The sequence below is a fragment of the Triturus cristatus genome, chromosome 6 (genome assembly GCF_964204655.1).
Source record: "Triturus cristatus chromosome 6, aTriCri1.1, whole genome shotgun sequence".
NCBI classification, from domain to species: Eukaryota; Metazoa; Chordata; class Amphibia; order Caudata; family Salamandridae; genus Triturus; species Triturus cristatus.
Window position 1 is genome coordinate 1,248,851,547 of NC_140589.1, and position 17,253 is coordinate 1,248,868,799.

Here is a 17,253-nt window from a genome sequence, read left to right on the forward strand (position 1 = left end):
AAGGTACGATGTTGCAGTCTGGGAAGATGTAACAGCATCCGAGTATCGCCATCACCACTTTTTGGTCTTGAAAGGCAGCACATTTAATGTCCTACTAACAGCAACAGAAGACGCTTATTTGAAAAACGTAAGCTTATAGTGGAGTAAAGACATAAATACTGGTGTACAACTTATAGTTTCAGCTGAATGCATAGAATGTACTCTTAGTCACTATCTGAAGTCATATACATAAATCCCTCAATATTTTCAGTACCAGCTGGGACACATCATATGTAGCATGTGGGAATAAGTCACTCAGTGGCCATAACCCATTTGAAGACACCTGTTATTATATCTGTCCTCATAGGATGCCTGCAAACACAATGAAATGAACTTGGCGGAAGGTGGCAGAATAGAAATGTCACAGTTTGCAAACATGTTGCAAAAATAAATAACCTCATCTTCAACTTGGCCAACAGGACACCAACGAGAAAAGGAGAGGTCTACAACCCAACTGACTAGATAAGAGGGCTGATTAATATATATTTACATTTTCTGGGCCTTGGTTATAGTTGGGAGATAGATTTGCAGTGATGAACCTACATCACACAATCACAACTACCCAAAGGTTGAATCCAGGAAGACTGCATTGGATAAGCCGGGTGTATACCCGACAAGTCCTCCTGGTGGTGCTATGTTAGCCTCCGAAGTCTCATAAAAGCCACCACCAGTAAAGCTGTCCACCACATTTCTGAGATCTCGCTGTTGCTTTGTCTATCATCCTTATTAAGCCCCCAACAATTATCTGGTACAATTATACAATCATCTCCTCTCATTATTTCATACAGCCTAAAAAGTGCACTGAATTGGAGACCCAAAAACAACCCCTGGCACTACAGAAAAGACAGATAGTTTATTCAGGCAAATAACTTGAGCCTCAGAACTGACATGGAGAAAACTGATGCAGAGTGATAAGGCGGAGACAAAGCTGCTGAAACTATCTTGCACGTATATGGAGACTCAGAAAATCTCTACTCCTCAAATGAGCCATTAAAAATGCATAAGCAACCCGAACCGGGAAAGCCGTTGGAAGAGTGTGGGTCTTATCGCCCCCTCTCTCTTCTCAACGTTGACACCAAATTATTTGCTAAAATCCTCACTAACCGATTAATTCCCCTGCCCCGATATTAGCTGCCCCTAAGCAGGCTGGTTTTATCCCTGATAGGAACCTCACCTACAATCTACGCATGGTTTTTGGGGCCACACAACATATCAAACAGAGCTCTAATGCGGTCGCGGTCTTCCTCGACATGGAGAAGGCCTTTGACCCCGTCGAATGGCCCTTCCTGCGCCATGTGTTGACTAGAATGGGAGTGGGCCCAGTCTTCCTCCAATTGATAGGTGTGCTATACAACGCGCCCTCCGCTAGAATTAAAATAGGCAATTTGGCGATGTACCCTATTACCAGTACCAGAGGGACGAGACAGGGTTGCCCGCTGTCTCCTGTATTATATGCTTTGGTTGCTTTGGTTGCTGAACCCCTGGCGTGTGCGCTGAGAGGGTATCACTCCCACAAAGGTCTTCGATTCCCGAAATATGAACTCATAGTGTCCACCTATGCGGACAACAGGTTATTATATGTCCGTGACCCGGAAAATAATCTCTCCTCAGTCCTACGGGAGGTGGTGCACATCGGGGCACTGTCGGGGCTGCAGGTCAACTGGCCTAAGTCCATTGTTTTCCCACTCACACCGAACATGACACCCTTTGAGCCGGAATATCCGTTACAATGGTCAACGGATGCAATACGTTATTTGGGTACTCAGATACATACTGACTTGGAGACGGTATTTAGGGAAAAGTATGGCACTGCTGTCAGCAGACTTGAAGATGACATTGAAACCTGGATAAGGTTGCCCATATCTTTGCTAGGCAGGATTTCTATCATGAAAATGGTGGTGCTACCCCGCTCTTTGTTTCTTTTCACAAATATCCCCATAGTTTTGCCTCGTTCCTAGAATCACCACATTGTTGATAAAATTGGCCTGGGCGGGTAAGCAGGCGAGGGTTAAATGGCAGATACTCACTTTACCATATCACTTGGGAGGGTTGGGCGCACCAGATTTAAATTTATATTATAGGGTGGCGCCAAGTGCTCAGACTTATTATTGGATGCATGGCTCACCAGAAGTCCCGCATCTCCGCATAGAAATGATTATTGCTGACCCGCTCCCACTGCCGGCCATGATATTTGAACCTGCTGATCGTAGAAAAGGGATACTTGATTCCATTAATGCGACCTGCCACGCCTGGCATCATTTATTGCAATTAAAGGCAGGGGCTCTTCTGTACTCCCCGGCCATGCCGATCGAATGGACTCGTTGGCTGCCCCCATGCAGAGACCGAGGAGTGCGCTGAGCTAATTGAAAATCCAGACAGCTCGGGATTTATTTCATAATGGTGTGGTTAAAGTATGGGAGGAATTAGACTTGCTTGCCACTAATACCCTGCTACAGCGGTTTCAGTTCCATAGAACGCGGCATGCATTGCGTGACATATTGGGAGAAGACCTAAAAGAACCCCCTGAGATGTTGGAATTGTCCTACACTATCAAGGCTAAGTCTGCCCGCAAGATAATCTCGAACATATATAAGTTGTCAATGTCATATAGGGCTAATCACTTTACTGAAGCCAGCCTGGCCTGGCAGCAGGATTTACCGCGAAACATAGACGACCCCATGTGGGGTTACTGTTGTGCTAGCACTCAACGTATTTCCCTAAACGGCAGACATAGGCTGATTTATTTTAAGTATTTAAATAGAGTCTACTACACGCCAGAGGTTACATAGGTATGGGTCGAGGGACAGCCTGGCTTGTGAAAGGTGCAGGGCACAGCCCGCTCACTTCTTGCATCGAGCTTGGTCTTGCCCGGGGGTACAACAATTTTGGGAATTGGTTTTCAGTGAATTGGGGAAAATAACGGACTCAACACTGCCTCTGGACCCTGCACTGGGCCTTTTGGGATATTCTAAACACATGCCCAAGGCAATACGGAGACTGGTCGACATGGGTTTACTCATGGCAAAGCGTAGGGTAGCGATTAGTTGGTCTAGAGGCCCTACACCTACCATTGCACAGTGGTCGCACGATATGCAGTACTGCAGTACGCAAACCGAAAACTTTAGCGAACTGCTTCCCCCCCGGAATCGCTCAAAGAACTTTTGGGGGCTCTACACAACGTATCTTTCTACTAAAGAAACTGACGTGAATGGTTCTAGTGTCTCTCAGCTAGATAACACCGACCCTACTCTTGTTAACTGACTTAACCTTTGTTATCCTTTTTCGGCTGGTGTGTTTTAGGTAACAATTTAACTCTCTAGTGCTGCCTGGAGGGAATGAGTATACAGATTCAGTTTGTTACGCGAGTATACCATCATCAAGACTTATTTATATGTTGCGGATATGTATGTGTTTTGTTTATTGTTTCCACCTAATTGTCGTTAATACGAGATACATGCTTGGTTATGATGTCACACTGTGCACTGAGATTGCTCTGTACCAAAACTTAATAAAAAAATATATTTAAAAAAAATGCATAAGCAAGTGAGCATATTTAAAAAGAGGAATAATCGCAGGTGCTTTAATTGTATAGGCGTACAGATAAGTGTGCCATACTGGATTACAAATCCAGATAGCATATCAATCTGTTAGTGCTGCAAACAAGAATAGATTATCATCAACACCAGGAATGTCTCTTCATATGAGAAAAACCTTTGGCCACAATGACACATGGGCTAGATTGAATAATGAACCCATCAGCTCTGTGTGGAAAACATTCAGTTCCTAGGATATCCCAGGAAAGAGTTGGCTATATCGACGATTGGCTAAGTACCAATGGCTTCTAGAAGTACATTAATAAAATTCTTGTTTCATCTCTCTGTTAATGAATACCCAAGTCCACATTGTATTTTTAGCTGGTTTTATCTGCCAGGTGTACTTTGAATCAAATAATTTGAACGATCCATGTTAGCAGAAGATAGCAAGTAAGGCTAAGGGCCTGATTTAAATCTTGGTGGACGGGTTACTCCGTCACAATGGTGACAGATATCCCAACTGCCAAAATATAAATCCCACAGGATATAATGTGATTTATATTTCGGCGGACGGGATATACGTCACTGTTGTGAATAACCCATCTGCCAAGATCTATATCAGGCCCGATGTTTGAAATGGATAGCAATGGATACAATTGTAAATGGTTTGTCAGCACCACACAGTGAAGCATTCCAGTTTCTTCTCATAGTGACTCTTGTCTAGGAAACTCCGGCTAGTCTTAGGATCGCCATGCTATCTAATAGTGTCCAAGTAAAAGAACCTCACAAGTTAATTCTATTAAAAGCAGGGTTCTGATCGATACAATCCCCGCAACCCTATTGCGAAGGTCAGATTTCAAAATCATTGTACCATTGAAGTATTGTTTCAGTTTCACATCTTTCTTCTGCATTAGTTCTTTCACTGCCATGCTGTCTGCGCACCACTGTGTTATAGTTTTTTCCCCAAAAATACATTGTTTAAACACATGTACCTATTTGGTCTCTTTGAACACCCACACAAACATCCGGGAAAAATAACAATGGAAATGCTGCCCTAAATGTCTGGAGTCCAGAACACCAAATATGTGTGGACTTTACGAGGGAATTTAGTCTGCATAATCAATTATGTAATATACTTTGCTGATCACAAAATTGTGGCAAATCACTGTTAATATGCACTGTTTATTTGATGACAAATATAAAAGTCAGCACTTCACAAAGTTACGTTTTGTAGCAAAATGCCATTTGCTGGTAGCTCATGGCACTTTATTTGCCTAAGTGCATACTCGACAGAAAAAGAATACTCAATCATAATCGCATAATGTGTAATTTACAGAAATTGTGTGTGACTTTGTGCCCACACAAATATCTCACCTGAATTATTCTACACAAGGGGACCGTACAGGTATCATCTGAGGTAGAGATGAAAAAAGACTTGTTTCTATACATTTCTATACTTTTTAGTCACCTGCTAGTTGCTGGGGTTCTTGTGATTTCTGGTTGTTACCTTGATGCAAGTGGTGTTCTTTTATGATGGCAACTTTCTCAACAATGAAAGGGAGAATGTCAATGATGGGGTAATCACTGTAACTGGACCAACGAACCCCAACCAAGTATGGATAATCAACAACCTCGACTCAGAGACCAAATTAATCGGGAAAAATGGATAAAGAGGGCATAATTTCATTCACCCTAGCCAACAAAGTCATGTGTGTTGAAGGTCAGATTAAAGTTTGGAGGCAGAACGTCTGGGCAGAGGAATTATTGTGGAACTCCTTTATTTTCCTCTCTGCTAAGGTCTTTAAATGTGCTCTCTACTCATATCTGACTAGCGGGCTTAGAAATCTTCCCATGGATCTGATCTCTCTGCTTAGAGATGAATAAAGCACATTATTGCATGAAATAAAGAACATGTTTAGCTCTAATGTTTTTTTACAAGATAAAGAATGATTTCTGACTAGATTGCCATGTCGGTTGGTAAGCTTCCGATCACTTGTCGGAGACTTACCGACTGACATGGTAGGTTTATATTCCGACCGTTGAATTACAATGTCGGCGGTGAGACTGTAAACTCGCCAGTCAACCTGACATGCTTACAACTGGCTCAAGGAGCCAGTTGGTCGGTCAGAAAGGCCTCATAATCCCTTACAGACCTCGTTTCTGACGTCGGGATTATGATGTTGGTTTCCAACAGGCTTTCCATGTCGGCCTTTCTGAAATGAAAAGGCTGGCAGAAAACGACTTTGGAGGCCCCTAGCAGGGCCTGCATACCTCCGAGGCCTACGGTTGTGAACCATAGGTGCCCCCCTCAACCCCCCTGCACCTCACAGTGCCTGTCACACAGTGCAGGGATGTTTAGAAACTTCCACTTTTCAATGGGAGCTTGTGCTGTGGACGGTTTCCGCCCGCCGCACAAGCGCCCATTGAATAATGGATGTTTCCGACTGCATGGTGTGTGCGGAAGCATCCAAATTAGGCGGTCAAAACAGCTGACCTCCGGTCCATCGGTTCCCAATCCACCACAGTATCGGTCGGAGGCAACTCCGATCAACATCGTAATCAGGCCCTAAATGCCTTATGTATGAGGGTATTTCAAGGTTATATTCCTTTGATTAATTTGTGTACAATATCTCTAAAACAGCATTATACGTGACTGTCTATTAAATGAACAAGTTACTTACCTTTGGTAACGATGTATCTGTAAGAAACATTAGTTAGTTAGATTCCTCACCTTAGAATATCCCCAAGCGTCAGACTGGATCCGTAAAGATTTTTGTAGCAATACCTATTGCGCGTCGCTAGGCGTCATCTGCGGCTCCGCGTCCGTCGTTGGCGTCGTGCGCCGGAATGACGTCGTCGGAGTACTTAGACGCCGCCCTCGCGCGCTGATGTCAGTTCTTGTACATAGCATTCCGCGCCAGGGACGCTGAGCCATGCAAGAGACCGACACTGGTGCCAAAAAATCTAGGGCCCTGAAAGGGAGAACCTTAACCCTAGATGTCGGTTCGCAGAACGGGGAGGCTGGGTGGGTCGGTGAGGAATCTAACTAACTATGTTTCTTACAGATACATCGTTACCGAAGGTAAGTAACTTGTTCATCTGAAAGAAACACGTTAGTTAGATTCCTCACCTTAGAATAGATACCCCAGCAATACCAACCCCGGTGGTGGGTCTGCGAACCAAGATCACACCAGAAAGTCCTGGAGAACAGAACAGCCAAAGTGGCCATCTCTCCGGACTTGGCTGTCCAGGCAATAGTGCCTGGCGAACGTGTGCAGTGAAGCCCACGTCGCCGCCTGACAGATGTCCTGCAAGGGGACTCCCCGTCCCAGGGCAGTCGTCGCCGCTGTGGCCCGGGTGGAATGGGCTCGCAGCCCAACAGGAGGGACCTTTTTCGCCAAAGAATAGAAGAGTTTAATACACAACACGACCCACCGCGAGATGGTCCGCTTGTGCACAGCTTTACCCTTCTTCGCACCTACATATCCAACAAAAAGTTGGTCGTCCACCCGGAACTGGCTTGTGCGGGCCAAATAAAATGACAGCGCACGTTTTGGGCCCAGACGGTGGAGCCTCTCTTCATCTTTTGAAGGATGCGGAGGCGGAAAGAAGGTGGACAGCGTGACAGATTGCCCGATGTGAAAGGGAGTCACGACTTTAGGAAGGAAAGAAGGACGGGTCCGTAGGACAACCTTATCCGGATGAACCGAAAGGAAGGGAGGCTTAGCTGACAGAGCCAGGAGCTCACTCACCCGCCTAGCGGAGGTGATAGCCACCAGGAAGGCAGTTTTCAGAGTCAGGAGACGAAGTGGACAGTTGTGAAGGGGCACAAAGGGAGCGCATATCAAAAAAGTAAGAACAAGGTTCAAGTCCCACTGAGGCATTACGAAGGGAACAGGAGGGAACATATGAGTAATGCCCTTGAGAAAACGGGAGACAACAGGGGACTTGAAAAGAGAAGGCTGATCAGGAAGCCTCAAGAAAGCAGAGATTGCAGCAAGATAACCCTTCAAGGTGCCCACAGCAGAGCCCTGCTGGGCCAAAAAAAGAAGAAAGAGGAGAACCTCAAAAAGAGTGGCAGAAAGGGGATCCACAGCCTTTGCTGTGCACCATGTCACAAATTTGTTCCACCGGCAGGCGTATACCGTCTTTGTGGAGGGACGCCTGGCTGCCAGAATGACATCACAGACTTCAGGAGGCAAGTCAAATGGCATCAACTGTCGCCGCTCAATCTCCACGCATGGAGGTGGAGTCTGGACAGGTTCGGGTGGAGGACCGTCCACTGTTGCTGCGACAGAAGGTCCTCCTGAAGAGGCAGTCGTATCGGAGGATCGATGGACATACTGAGTAGCTCGGGATACCAGTACCTTCGTGCCCAATCCGGAGCCACCAAGATGACTTGGGCCCGGTCACGCCTGATCTTCTTCAGCACTCTAGGCAGAAGTGGTATAGGCGGAAAGGCGTACAACAGACCGCAACTCCACTCACGACGAAAAGCGTCTCCGAGCGAGTGCCGCCTTGGAAATTCCAACGCGCAGAACATCTGACATTGCGCGTTCTCTTCGGTGGCGAATAGATCTAACCAAGGCTCTCCCCACTGCAGAAAGAGACCTTGCGCCACGTCCGAGTTCAGACGCCATTCGTGATCCATCATGCACCGGCGGCTGAGTTCGTCTGCTCTGGCGTTCAGAGAGCCCGCCAGATGTTGAACCACCAGGGTGATGCCCTGATGTTCCAGCCACGTCCAGAGGCGCAGAGCCTCCTGACAAAGGGTCCACGACCCCACCCCGCCTTGTTTGTTGCAATACCACATGGCGGTGGTGTTGTCCGTGAACACCTGCACGACACTTCCCCGGACAGAGGGAAGGAAGGCTTTCAGTGCAAGTCGGATCGCCCTCAGCTCCAATAGGTTGATATGGAGCCGAGTTTCCGCCGGAGACCAGAGTCCTCTGATCTCCGCCTCTCCCATATGGCCCCCCCATCCCAGGAGGGACGCATCCGTCACTACGACATGCTCCAGTTGGGGTAGGGAGAGGGATCTGCCGCTGACCCAATCACGATTCGTGAGCCACCACTGCAGCTGGTTCGCAGTGCCCTCCGAGATCAGGACATGGGCGGACAGGTTGCCGCGATGCTGGGCCCACTGAAACTTCAGGTCCCACTGCAGAGCCCGCATCCACCACCTGGCGTGAGGTACCAACAGGATGCAGGAGGCCATCAGCCCCAGAAGCCGAAGCACCAACCTGACTGAAACTCAGGACAAAGGCCGGAAGATGGAAATCAGGGCCTGAATGTCCCGGACCCGCTGTTCTGGCGGATAGACCCGGAACTGCGCCGAAACGAGAACCGCTCCGATGAAAAGAAGCTTCTGGGAGGGACTCAGGTGCGACTTCGGCACATTGATGGAGAACCCCAGCGAGTGCAGCAGGTCGGCCGTAGTCTGGAGGTGGGAGACGACTTGCTGGGCCCGCCTTCCAACAGCCAGTTGTCGAGATAGGGGAAGACTGGAACCCCTGATCGGCGCAGATGAGCTGCGACCACCGCCATCACTTTCGTGAACACCCGAGGGGCACTGGTGAGGCCGAAGGGGAGCACGGTGAACTGAAAGTGCTCCTGACCCACCGTGAACCACAGGTAACGCCGGTGGGCCGGCAGGACGGGGATGTGGAAATAAGCGTCCTGCAAGTCCAACGCTACCTCCAGTCTCTAGGGTCTAGGGCAGCCAGAACCTGAGCTAAAGTGAGCATCTTGAACCGGTCCTTCCGGAGGAAGGTGTTGACGCTCCTGAGGTTCAAGATCGGGCGTAGGCCCCCTTTGCCCTTCTTGGGAACCAGAAAGTAGTGGGAATAACAACCACGACCTACTTCTGGACCAGGAACGCGCTCGACAGTCTCTTTGGCCAAGAGGGCCGAAACTTCCTCTCGTAGAAGATGCAAATGATCCCCCGACATACGGTGGTTCAGCGGTGGCATGGCTGGAGGGGTCGTCTCGAAGGGGAGGGAGTAGCCCCTTCGGACGATTTGCAGCACCCACCTGTCCGAAGTGATGGAGCGCCAGTGGAGCAGGTGATGGCGGCGTGGAATGGGCCTGAAAGCTCGGACTAGGAGGGCTAGGGGCGGATGCTGCCGGGGTGGATGTGGACTGACCGGCACGTTGACCTCCAGTACCGCCTCGGCGGAATCCACGTCCACGACCGCGTGCAGGTTGGTTCTGCGGCCGGTGGCTGGGCGGACGTGAGGAGGCGCCCCTTCCTTGGCCACGAAAGGCGGAAGTTTGCAGCCGCGGGGCCGAAAGATCCAAGGACTTGGCCGTGGCCCGGGAGTCCTTGAATCGAGGCAGCGCACTGTCCGCCTTCTCACCAAAAAGGCGAGTGCCATCAAAAGGCATGTCCATGAGGGAACTCTGGACATCCCCCGAAAATGACGTGGACCTCAGCCAGGCGTGACGCCGAAGCGCCACCGTGGTGGAAATCGCCCGACCCAGCGAGTCCGTGGTGTCAAGTCCACACCGTATGGCATGCCGCGCTGCATCTCGACCGTCAGCAAGAGCTTGAGCGAGTCGTGTCCGGGCCTCCACCGGACACAAGGGCAGCACGTCCTCCACCGCATCCCACAGAGAGTGGGAATAACGGTCCAACAGGCAAGCGGTATTTAAAGACCGCAGTCCCAAACTCAGGGACGAGAACAGTTTCTTGCCAAACTGCTCCAACCTCTCGGATTCCCGATCCGGAGGAGCGGACGGGAAGGAGGATTGGGAGGTTGAGGCCTGGATAACCAGACTCTCGGGGGTGGGGTGTTGGGAGAGGAAACTGGGGTCGCCCGGAGCAGGGCGGTGGCGGTGGCGCCGGGCAACGTTCCGGTCCACAGGAGGGACTGTGGAGGGCTTAGACCAAGTGCCCTGCAGAACGTCAATGAGGGCATCATTAAACTGCAGCAGAGGCTCAGTGGAGCTTGCTGTCGGTTGAAGGACCTCAGTGAGGACGTTAGTCCTCACGGCCACAGCAGGCAACTCCAGCCCTAGGGCTTCGGCCGCCTTGCGCAGCACCACTGAGAAGGCTGCACCCTCCTCCGAGGCCACAGTCGGAGGAGAGATGAAACCAGCATCCGGGGAGGTATCCAGACCGCTGACATCCCCCAATTCCTCTGCCCAGTCCTGAGAAAGTTGGGACTGAGCGGCCATAGGGTCATCATACCCCTCCCAGTCGCCCTCGTCATCAGATTACCGGTAAACAGGAGGAACGATCGGAGCCGGGCAGTAGATGAAGGGCTCACCAGTCGGTGCCGGCATCGGGCCCGGACCGGGGCTAAACCGGGGAGGTGGAACCGGTGTCGGCGCTGGCGGAGGAGGCGTCGTGAGGTCGACCGGCGCCGACCGAGATCCAGGCCTGGATCCCTCGGGGACCTGCGGCGTCGGGCCGGAGCCGTCGACGGCGCCGGGGCCGGAGCCGCCGGCACTCGAGGTCGCCCAGTTGAGTCCGCGGGGCCCGAAGGCGCGCCGGCAGGCGTCGACGGCGGAGCCAGGCCCCTCATGGCCGAGAGGAAGGCACTGACCTCCACCGGAGTCGCGTCAGTCCCAGGGACCGGCGGGTATGGGGACGGACGCAGCTCCAACGGAGCCGCGGGAGTGGGACTACCCTGACCCTCGGCCGAGTCGCGCGACTGGCGAGGGGAGTCCAAAGAGCAATGTCATCTCTTGGACTTCTTGGAGAGCTTCGACGAGCGATGGCTGTGGCTCCGCGATCGGTCCTTGGACCTCCTCCTGGACTGGGACAGAGAGCGCCGAAGCTCGAGAAGCTTACGGGACCGCTCCCGCCTAGCTTTCGATGTCAAGGCCTGACAGTCGGGGCACGACTCCACGTCATGGTCGGCCCCCAGGCAGTAAAGGCACCGGAGGTGGTGATCCATCACCGACATCAGGCGATGACAGGCGCCACAGGCCTTAAAACCAGGCATCCTACCGGCACCAGAGTCGAGTCGATAGACCAAAAAGAGTCAAAAAGTTAGTCCAAAAATGACTAGGGGTAAGCTCTTACCGGATCGGCGCTTACTGGCGCGGAAAAAAGAAGAACTGACGTCAGCGCGCGAGGGCGGCGTCTAAGTACTCCGACGACGTCATTCCGGCGCACGATGCCAACGGCAGACGTGGAGCCGCAGACGACGCCTAGAGACGTGCAAGGGGTATTGCTAAAAAAAATCTTTCTGGATCCAGTCTGACGCCTGGGGATATTCTAAGGTGAGGAATCTAACTAACGTGTTTCTTTCAGATGTTAACTTCACTAAAATCAGAATCCTGCAGACTGAACAAGAGTATTGGATTCAAGTTTTTAATTGGACTGAAAGCATCAGGGCTGAAAAACTTGCAGTTTTGTCAGTTATATTGAAGCCCTTTCTTGAATGTTTCCATGATAGCAAAGTTAGAACATTTTCTGAGAAAAGGGTTCTCTTCTTCTGAAGAATGCTGTTTTCAAAATCAAAAGGGCTGAATTCGCTGACACACAATTCTCATGGCAATCATATACAGAAAGAATCTGATATGACATCCAAGGGCAGGACATAAAGTTGTCACCTAGTACATGAAGTAAACAACAAAGCTTCAAAGACTAGAGGGCTACAGAGCCGTACGGCTACATACAAAATGCAGATGATTCAAAGCTTCTCAAATATGAATACAAAAAATTGCTTGTAAGTCTGTTAAAGGCATTAAATGGAAGAAAATGTTCCTTTTACAGAGTAAGAACAATTTAAGTTGTACACTTACCTTAACTGTGAGATCCTCTTCTTGTTGGGCATGAAAATCACCTACAGCAGTGTACTCTTTCACATTGGCTTGCTCTTCATCCTCTGCCTCATCATCATCTTCATCATCATCATCTTCATCATCCACTTCATCTTCTTCCTCCTCCTCATTTTCAGTCTCATCTTCCTCCTCTTCATCCTCTTCCTCTTCTGTCACTCCCTCCTCCTCATCATCCTCCTCCCTTTCTCCTTCTTCCTTTGCTGCATTAGATTTTTTATCTCTATCCAGAAACGCAAGCCGATCACAAAGTTGCATGTTTTGAAACAATTCAACAAATATATAATATTGTAAAAAGAATACTATCAAAGATATTCAATTACACATCAAAGAAGCCATAAGTCTTATATACTTTACTCCACATAAATAAAAATAACAAATGTAAAGCAAGAATTTAATTCACAGAAGGTGCGGCCACTATTTATGAATGTGAAACGCATGAAGTACTATGATTTTAGTTGTCTGTGTTAATATGGAAGGAAGAACAAATTGCCTACCTTTGTAACGCCTCATCTGGTAGACAATCTATCTGCAGATTCCTTACCTTAGAATACTCCCCAGGCATGAGACTGGATCCAGAAACTTGTCAAGCAGTACCTCTGCTAGTGCAAGTAGGGTAGATGGCATAGTTTTGCTCTGCATCAGCGGCACTGTCCGCGTCAGAAGTGACGCACACAGCGCCTATATAGGTGCACCCAGAGCACAATTATTTTTCACAACCTTTTTATACCAGAAGCGTAGAGCGTAGAGAAATTCATTCGCAGAGTGTGGAGGTTTGGAGGGCCTAAAGGATTCTGCAGCTAGATAAAGTCTCTACCAGATAAGGTGTTACCAAAGGTAAGTAACTTGTTTATCTGATAGAAATGTCTTGCTGCACGTTCCTTACCTTAGAACAGATACCAAAGCAATATCTCCCTAGAGGTGGGTCTGCAAACAGACTAGACCAAGAAGTTCTGCAGGACCAAGCGGGCAAAGTGTCCATCACGATGGACCTACCTGTCCAGGCAAATGTGCCAAGTAAACATGTGCAGAGATACCCATGTTGCAGCCTGACAGAAGTCTAGGACGAGAACTCCACGAGCCAGCACTGTGGAGGCAGCCATGGCTCTGGTAGAATGAGTACACAAGCCATAAGGGGGTTGCTTCTTGACCAACGTGCAGCACCTTTTAATACAGAGCACAATCCATTGTGAGATGGTCCATTTCTGAATGGCCTTTCATTTTTGCACCCCGGAGTACCCTATGAAAAGTTGATAGTTCACCAGGAAGTCTCTGGAACGACCAATGTAGAACGATAATGCTCTCTTTGAGTCCGGGCCGTGGAGTATCTCCTCTTCTTTGGAAGGGCGAGGCAGAAAAACATAATAACACTTTGTAAATTAAAGACAAAATAGAGGAGTCCCTTAGCTAAATGGTAATTAAGTCACTGGTTATTTGAAATGACGCCTTTGTTGTTCAATCTTCTTTGCTTTTCTGATCTGTTTCATTTAAATAGTAAGTAAATAAATGTACATAAATTTGAGAATATTGAAATATTTTTGAAATTTTGCTTTTTTTTTGATTTTATCAGTTAAAGTGTGCTTCTAATTATTTTGCAAATATTAATTCTTAGCCCTGAAGAAGCGGCAGCTCACTTTCGAGCCACAAAATGCATAAAGGATATACTACATCAAAGAACCCAGTCATTACACTTGAAATGAATGAAAAACGACTGTATTGAAATTTGAAGATTTTTGGCTGTACTACATCAATCACATTTAAATAAGCAACACTGAATTTTGGAAGTAATGTTGCGCATGTAAAGATATGAACTTGCAAAATAAAAATCAAGAACTAATGAAATTAATATTGTATTATGTTCAAGAAAAAAATCAAAGTGTTATTGCATTTTTTGGGGGGGACTCTCCACCAATTTGTAATATTTATTGTTACAGTATTTCATGAAACACCTGTGGACAGGCAGGATGGGGATGTGGAGTAGGCATCCTGAAATTCAGGGCTACCATCCAGTCTCGGGGGCGACTGTAGGCAGAACCTGAGCCAACATGAGCATCTTGAACTTCTCCTTCTTCAGGAGGAATTTTAGAGGGTGCAGGTCTAAAATATGGTAGTCCTTTTTGGGGAGCAAAAAAGAAGTAGCAGGAATAGCATCTACAACCTTCTTCAGATGCAGGCACCCTCTCAATGGTTCTTTTGGCCAAAAGAGCCTGTACATCCTGACACAGCAGGGAGAGGTGGTCTTTCATCAGCTGGTAGGAAGATTGTGCCCTGGGTGGCGGAGGCTCCAGAAAGGGGATGGAGAACCCCGCTGAACGATCTAATGTACCCACTTTTCCAATGTTAAGGACTGCCAGTGGGGCAGGTGATGGCAAATCCTGATACCAACCGGATTGCCGTGATGTTATAACGACAAATTAAAAGGGCTTTGAAGCTGTGGCTGCCAGGGGGGTAACGGATTGGGTCGACCTTTGGCTGGTTGTCCCACAGGGTTTGTGGGAACCACGCCCAAAAAAGGACTGGGGAGCCTGTTGGACTTGGTGGCTGGACGGGAATGTACACAGCTGGTAGCCCCTACCGTAGTCATGAAAGGGGTAGAAGGTAGAGTGGGGTTGGCAGGGGGCCTTGGAGAGGCACAAGGACCTGGCAGTAGCCTGGCTGTCCTTAAAGCGCTCTAGCGTTGAATCTGCCTTATTGCCAAACAGGCGGGTGCCATTGAAGGGCATGTCCATGAGGGAAGCCTAGACATTCCCTGAAAAGCCAGTGGATCTCAGCCGGGCAGGGTGTCTAAGTGCTCATGAGGACGCAATCGCTCTGTCTAGTAAGTCGGTAGTGTCCAGTCCTCAGTGAATAGTGAACTTTGCTGCATCTCTGTGACAGCATGGCTGAGGCCACCTCAAAGACCAAATGCAGCACTTGTGCAGGCGAATCCCAAACCATGTGTATCCGCCCAAGAGGCACAAGGTGTTCACTGACCGCAGTGCTAGGCTGGCGGAAAAGACCATCCTCTTTCCAAAGGTGTCCATCCTCTTGGATTCCCTAGCTAGTGGTGTGCTAGTGAAAGCGCCAGGGATAACCTTGAAGGTGGATGCCTTGATAACCATGCTATCCAGGGTAAGGTGCTGAGTGTGGCAAGCTGGGTACCCTGGAGCGGGATAATGGTGGTGGGCAATGGTCTTGGGCATAGGCGCCCATGTGCAGGGTTTAGCCCCAGTCCAGAGCAGGATAACAGTAAGGGCTTCATTAAAGGGGTGAAGGGGTTCTGAGAGAGTGACTCCCAGTTGAAGCACCTCTGTCAAAACATTCATTCTGACTGCCACCGAGGGCAGCTGAAGGACCACAACCTCAGCCGCCCTTCGCACCACTATAGTGCAGGAGGTCCCTTCCTCCCAAGCCCCACTAGAAGAAGAGACCAAGTCAGTGTCTTTTGAGGTTTCCAGACTACTGACATCCTCCCGTTCCTCAGACCAGCTGTTGTCGGAGTCCACCAGGGGGTTTTAGCCACAGGGACCCTCAGATCCACATCAATCATACTTCTCCCCAGGCCTCTCAAAAAAATGAGGCATGGGCTCCGATTCAGAAGGTACGGTAAGGGCCGGCGCCGGAAACCCCATTGCTCGACGCCGGTCCGACTCCGTTTCAAAGTTGTTTATGATAATGGGGTCGGTGGTGCCAGGAACCAGCTGGAACCAGCTCCAGGGAAGGTCAAGGTATCGAGGGCAGAGCCATTCTCGATACAACCCTGGAGCCAGCGAAAATTCAGTGGGTGCACACGCCGAACACAGGGGCCCGAAGGCCCGCCACAAAATGAGGTGAATGGCCTCATAACATGTACACAGTTGGATGGGGGTCGCTAAGGCTCCACAAAACTCAGGGAGGTGCGGAGTGGAGCAGGCTCCGTGTGCGAGCGGTGCCTAGACATTCAAGCATCTCATGCGATGACTTGCATCGGCATAGCGAAGAACGCTTCAACATTGTAGATTTTTTTTTGTAGGACTTACCCTAAGATTATGAGAGCCTGGACAGACTCCGTGAACAGGCCCGTGACCGGGACCTGGAGGTTCATGGAGGTGACTGGCATCAGGCAAGAAGGAGAATCAGTGAGCGCTTCCTCAACGCCTTCGGATTCATGGCGCTGGAATCATCACAGGTCTTGGAGTTGTGGTTTGGCTCCAAGCACCAGACATGTCTGTGGCTTAAACCTTCTTGAAGGAGATCCCTAGCACACTGGGAGACATAGTAAGTTGAAAAATGACTGGAGGTAGCTCTCTCTGGATCTGCGCTGACTGCCACGGAAAGAAAAGAACTGATATCAGCAAGCTGGTGAGGCACCTATATAGACACCGCGCACATAACTTTTGGCGCAGAGTTGAACGGTGCCACCTACTGGTGCATAGAAGTGCTGCTCAAAACGTTTCCAGATCCAGTTTGACACCTAGGAAATATTCTAAGGTAAGGAACCTGCAGCTAGAAATATATATCAGATATATTCATAGTTACAAATCATTGTTGTTCAATTTGACTTTTCACACTCTTGGTTTCGACAGATTAATAAAGTTCTTAGTTTACTTTACATTAGGGAAAGTACCCACCACTACTACCGTACCCATCGCTAATTCTTTACTTTTTGAGAAATTCTTTAATAAAGGTGAGATTTATGAATACCCAATTTCACCCATGTATTTTTAGGGCGCTAACTGGATTTGTGATTCTAGCTCTTGTCTCCCATGCCCTCGTTAGTCCATCTTTTGTGCTTTTATGCCCATATTACAACATTATTGAGCTAGAATTCATAAATACTTTAACATATTTAGATAGAGAAGGGTCTGAAATATGAATGACAGAGTTCATTTGAGGTGCATGTTTTTGAAGACATATTGCCAGTGTTTAA

The 17,253-nt window shown here is 48.8% G+C and overlaps 1 protein-coding gene across 2 annotated transcripts in view; it reads right to left on the reverse strand.

The window, feature by feature from the left end:
- NPHP1 (nephrocystin 1) overlaps positions 1–17,253 on the reverse strand; it is a 708,547-nt gene that overhangs the window by 542,732 nt on the left and 148,562 nt on the right. For both annotated transcript variants that reach the window (XM_085612188.1, XM_085612187.1), the window contains exon 5: positions 12,330–12,588. In XM_085612188.1, the coding sequence (XP_085468314.1) occupies positions 12,330–12,588 (259 nt within the window). The remainder of the gene's footprint in view (positions 1–12,329; positions 12,589–17,253) is intronic.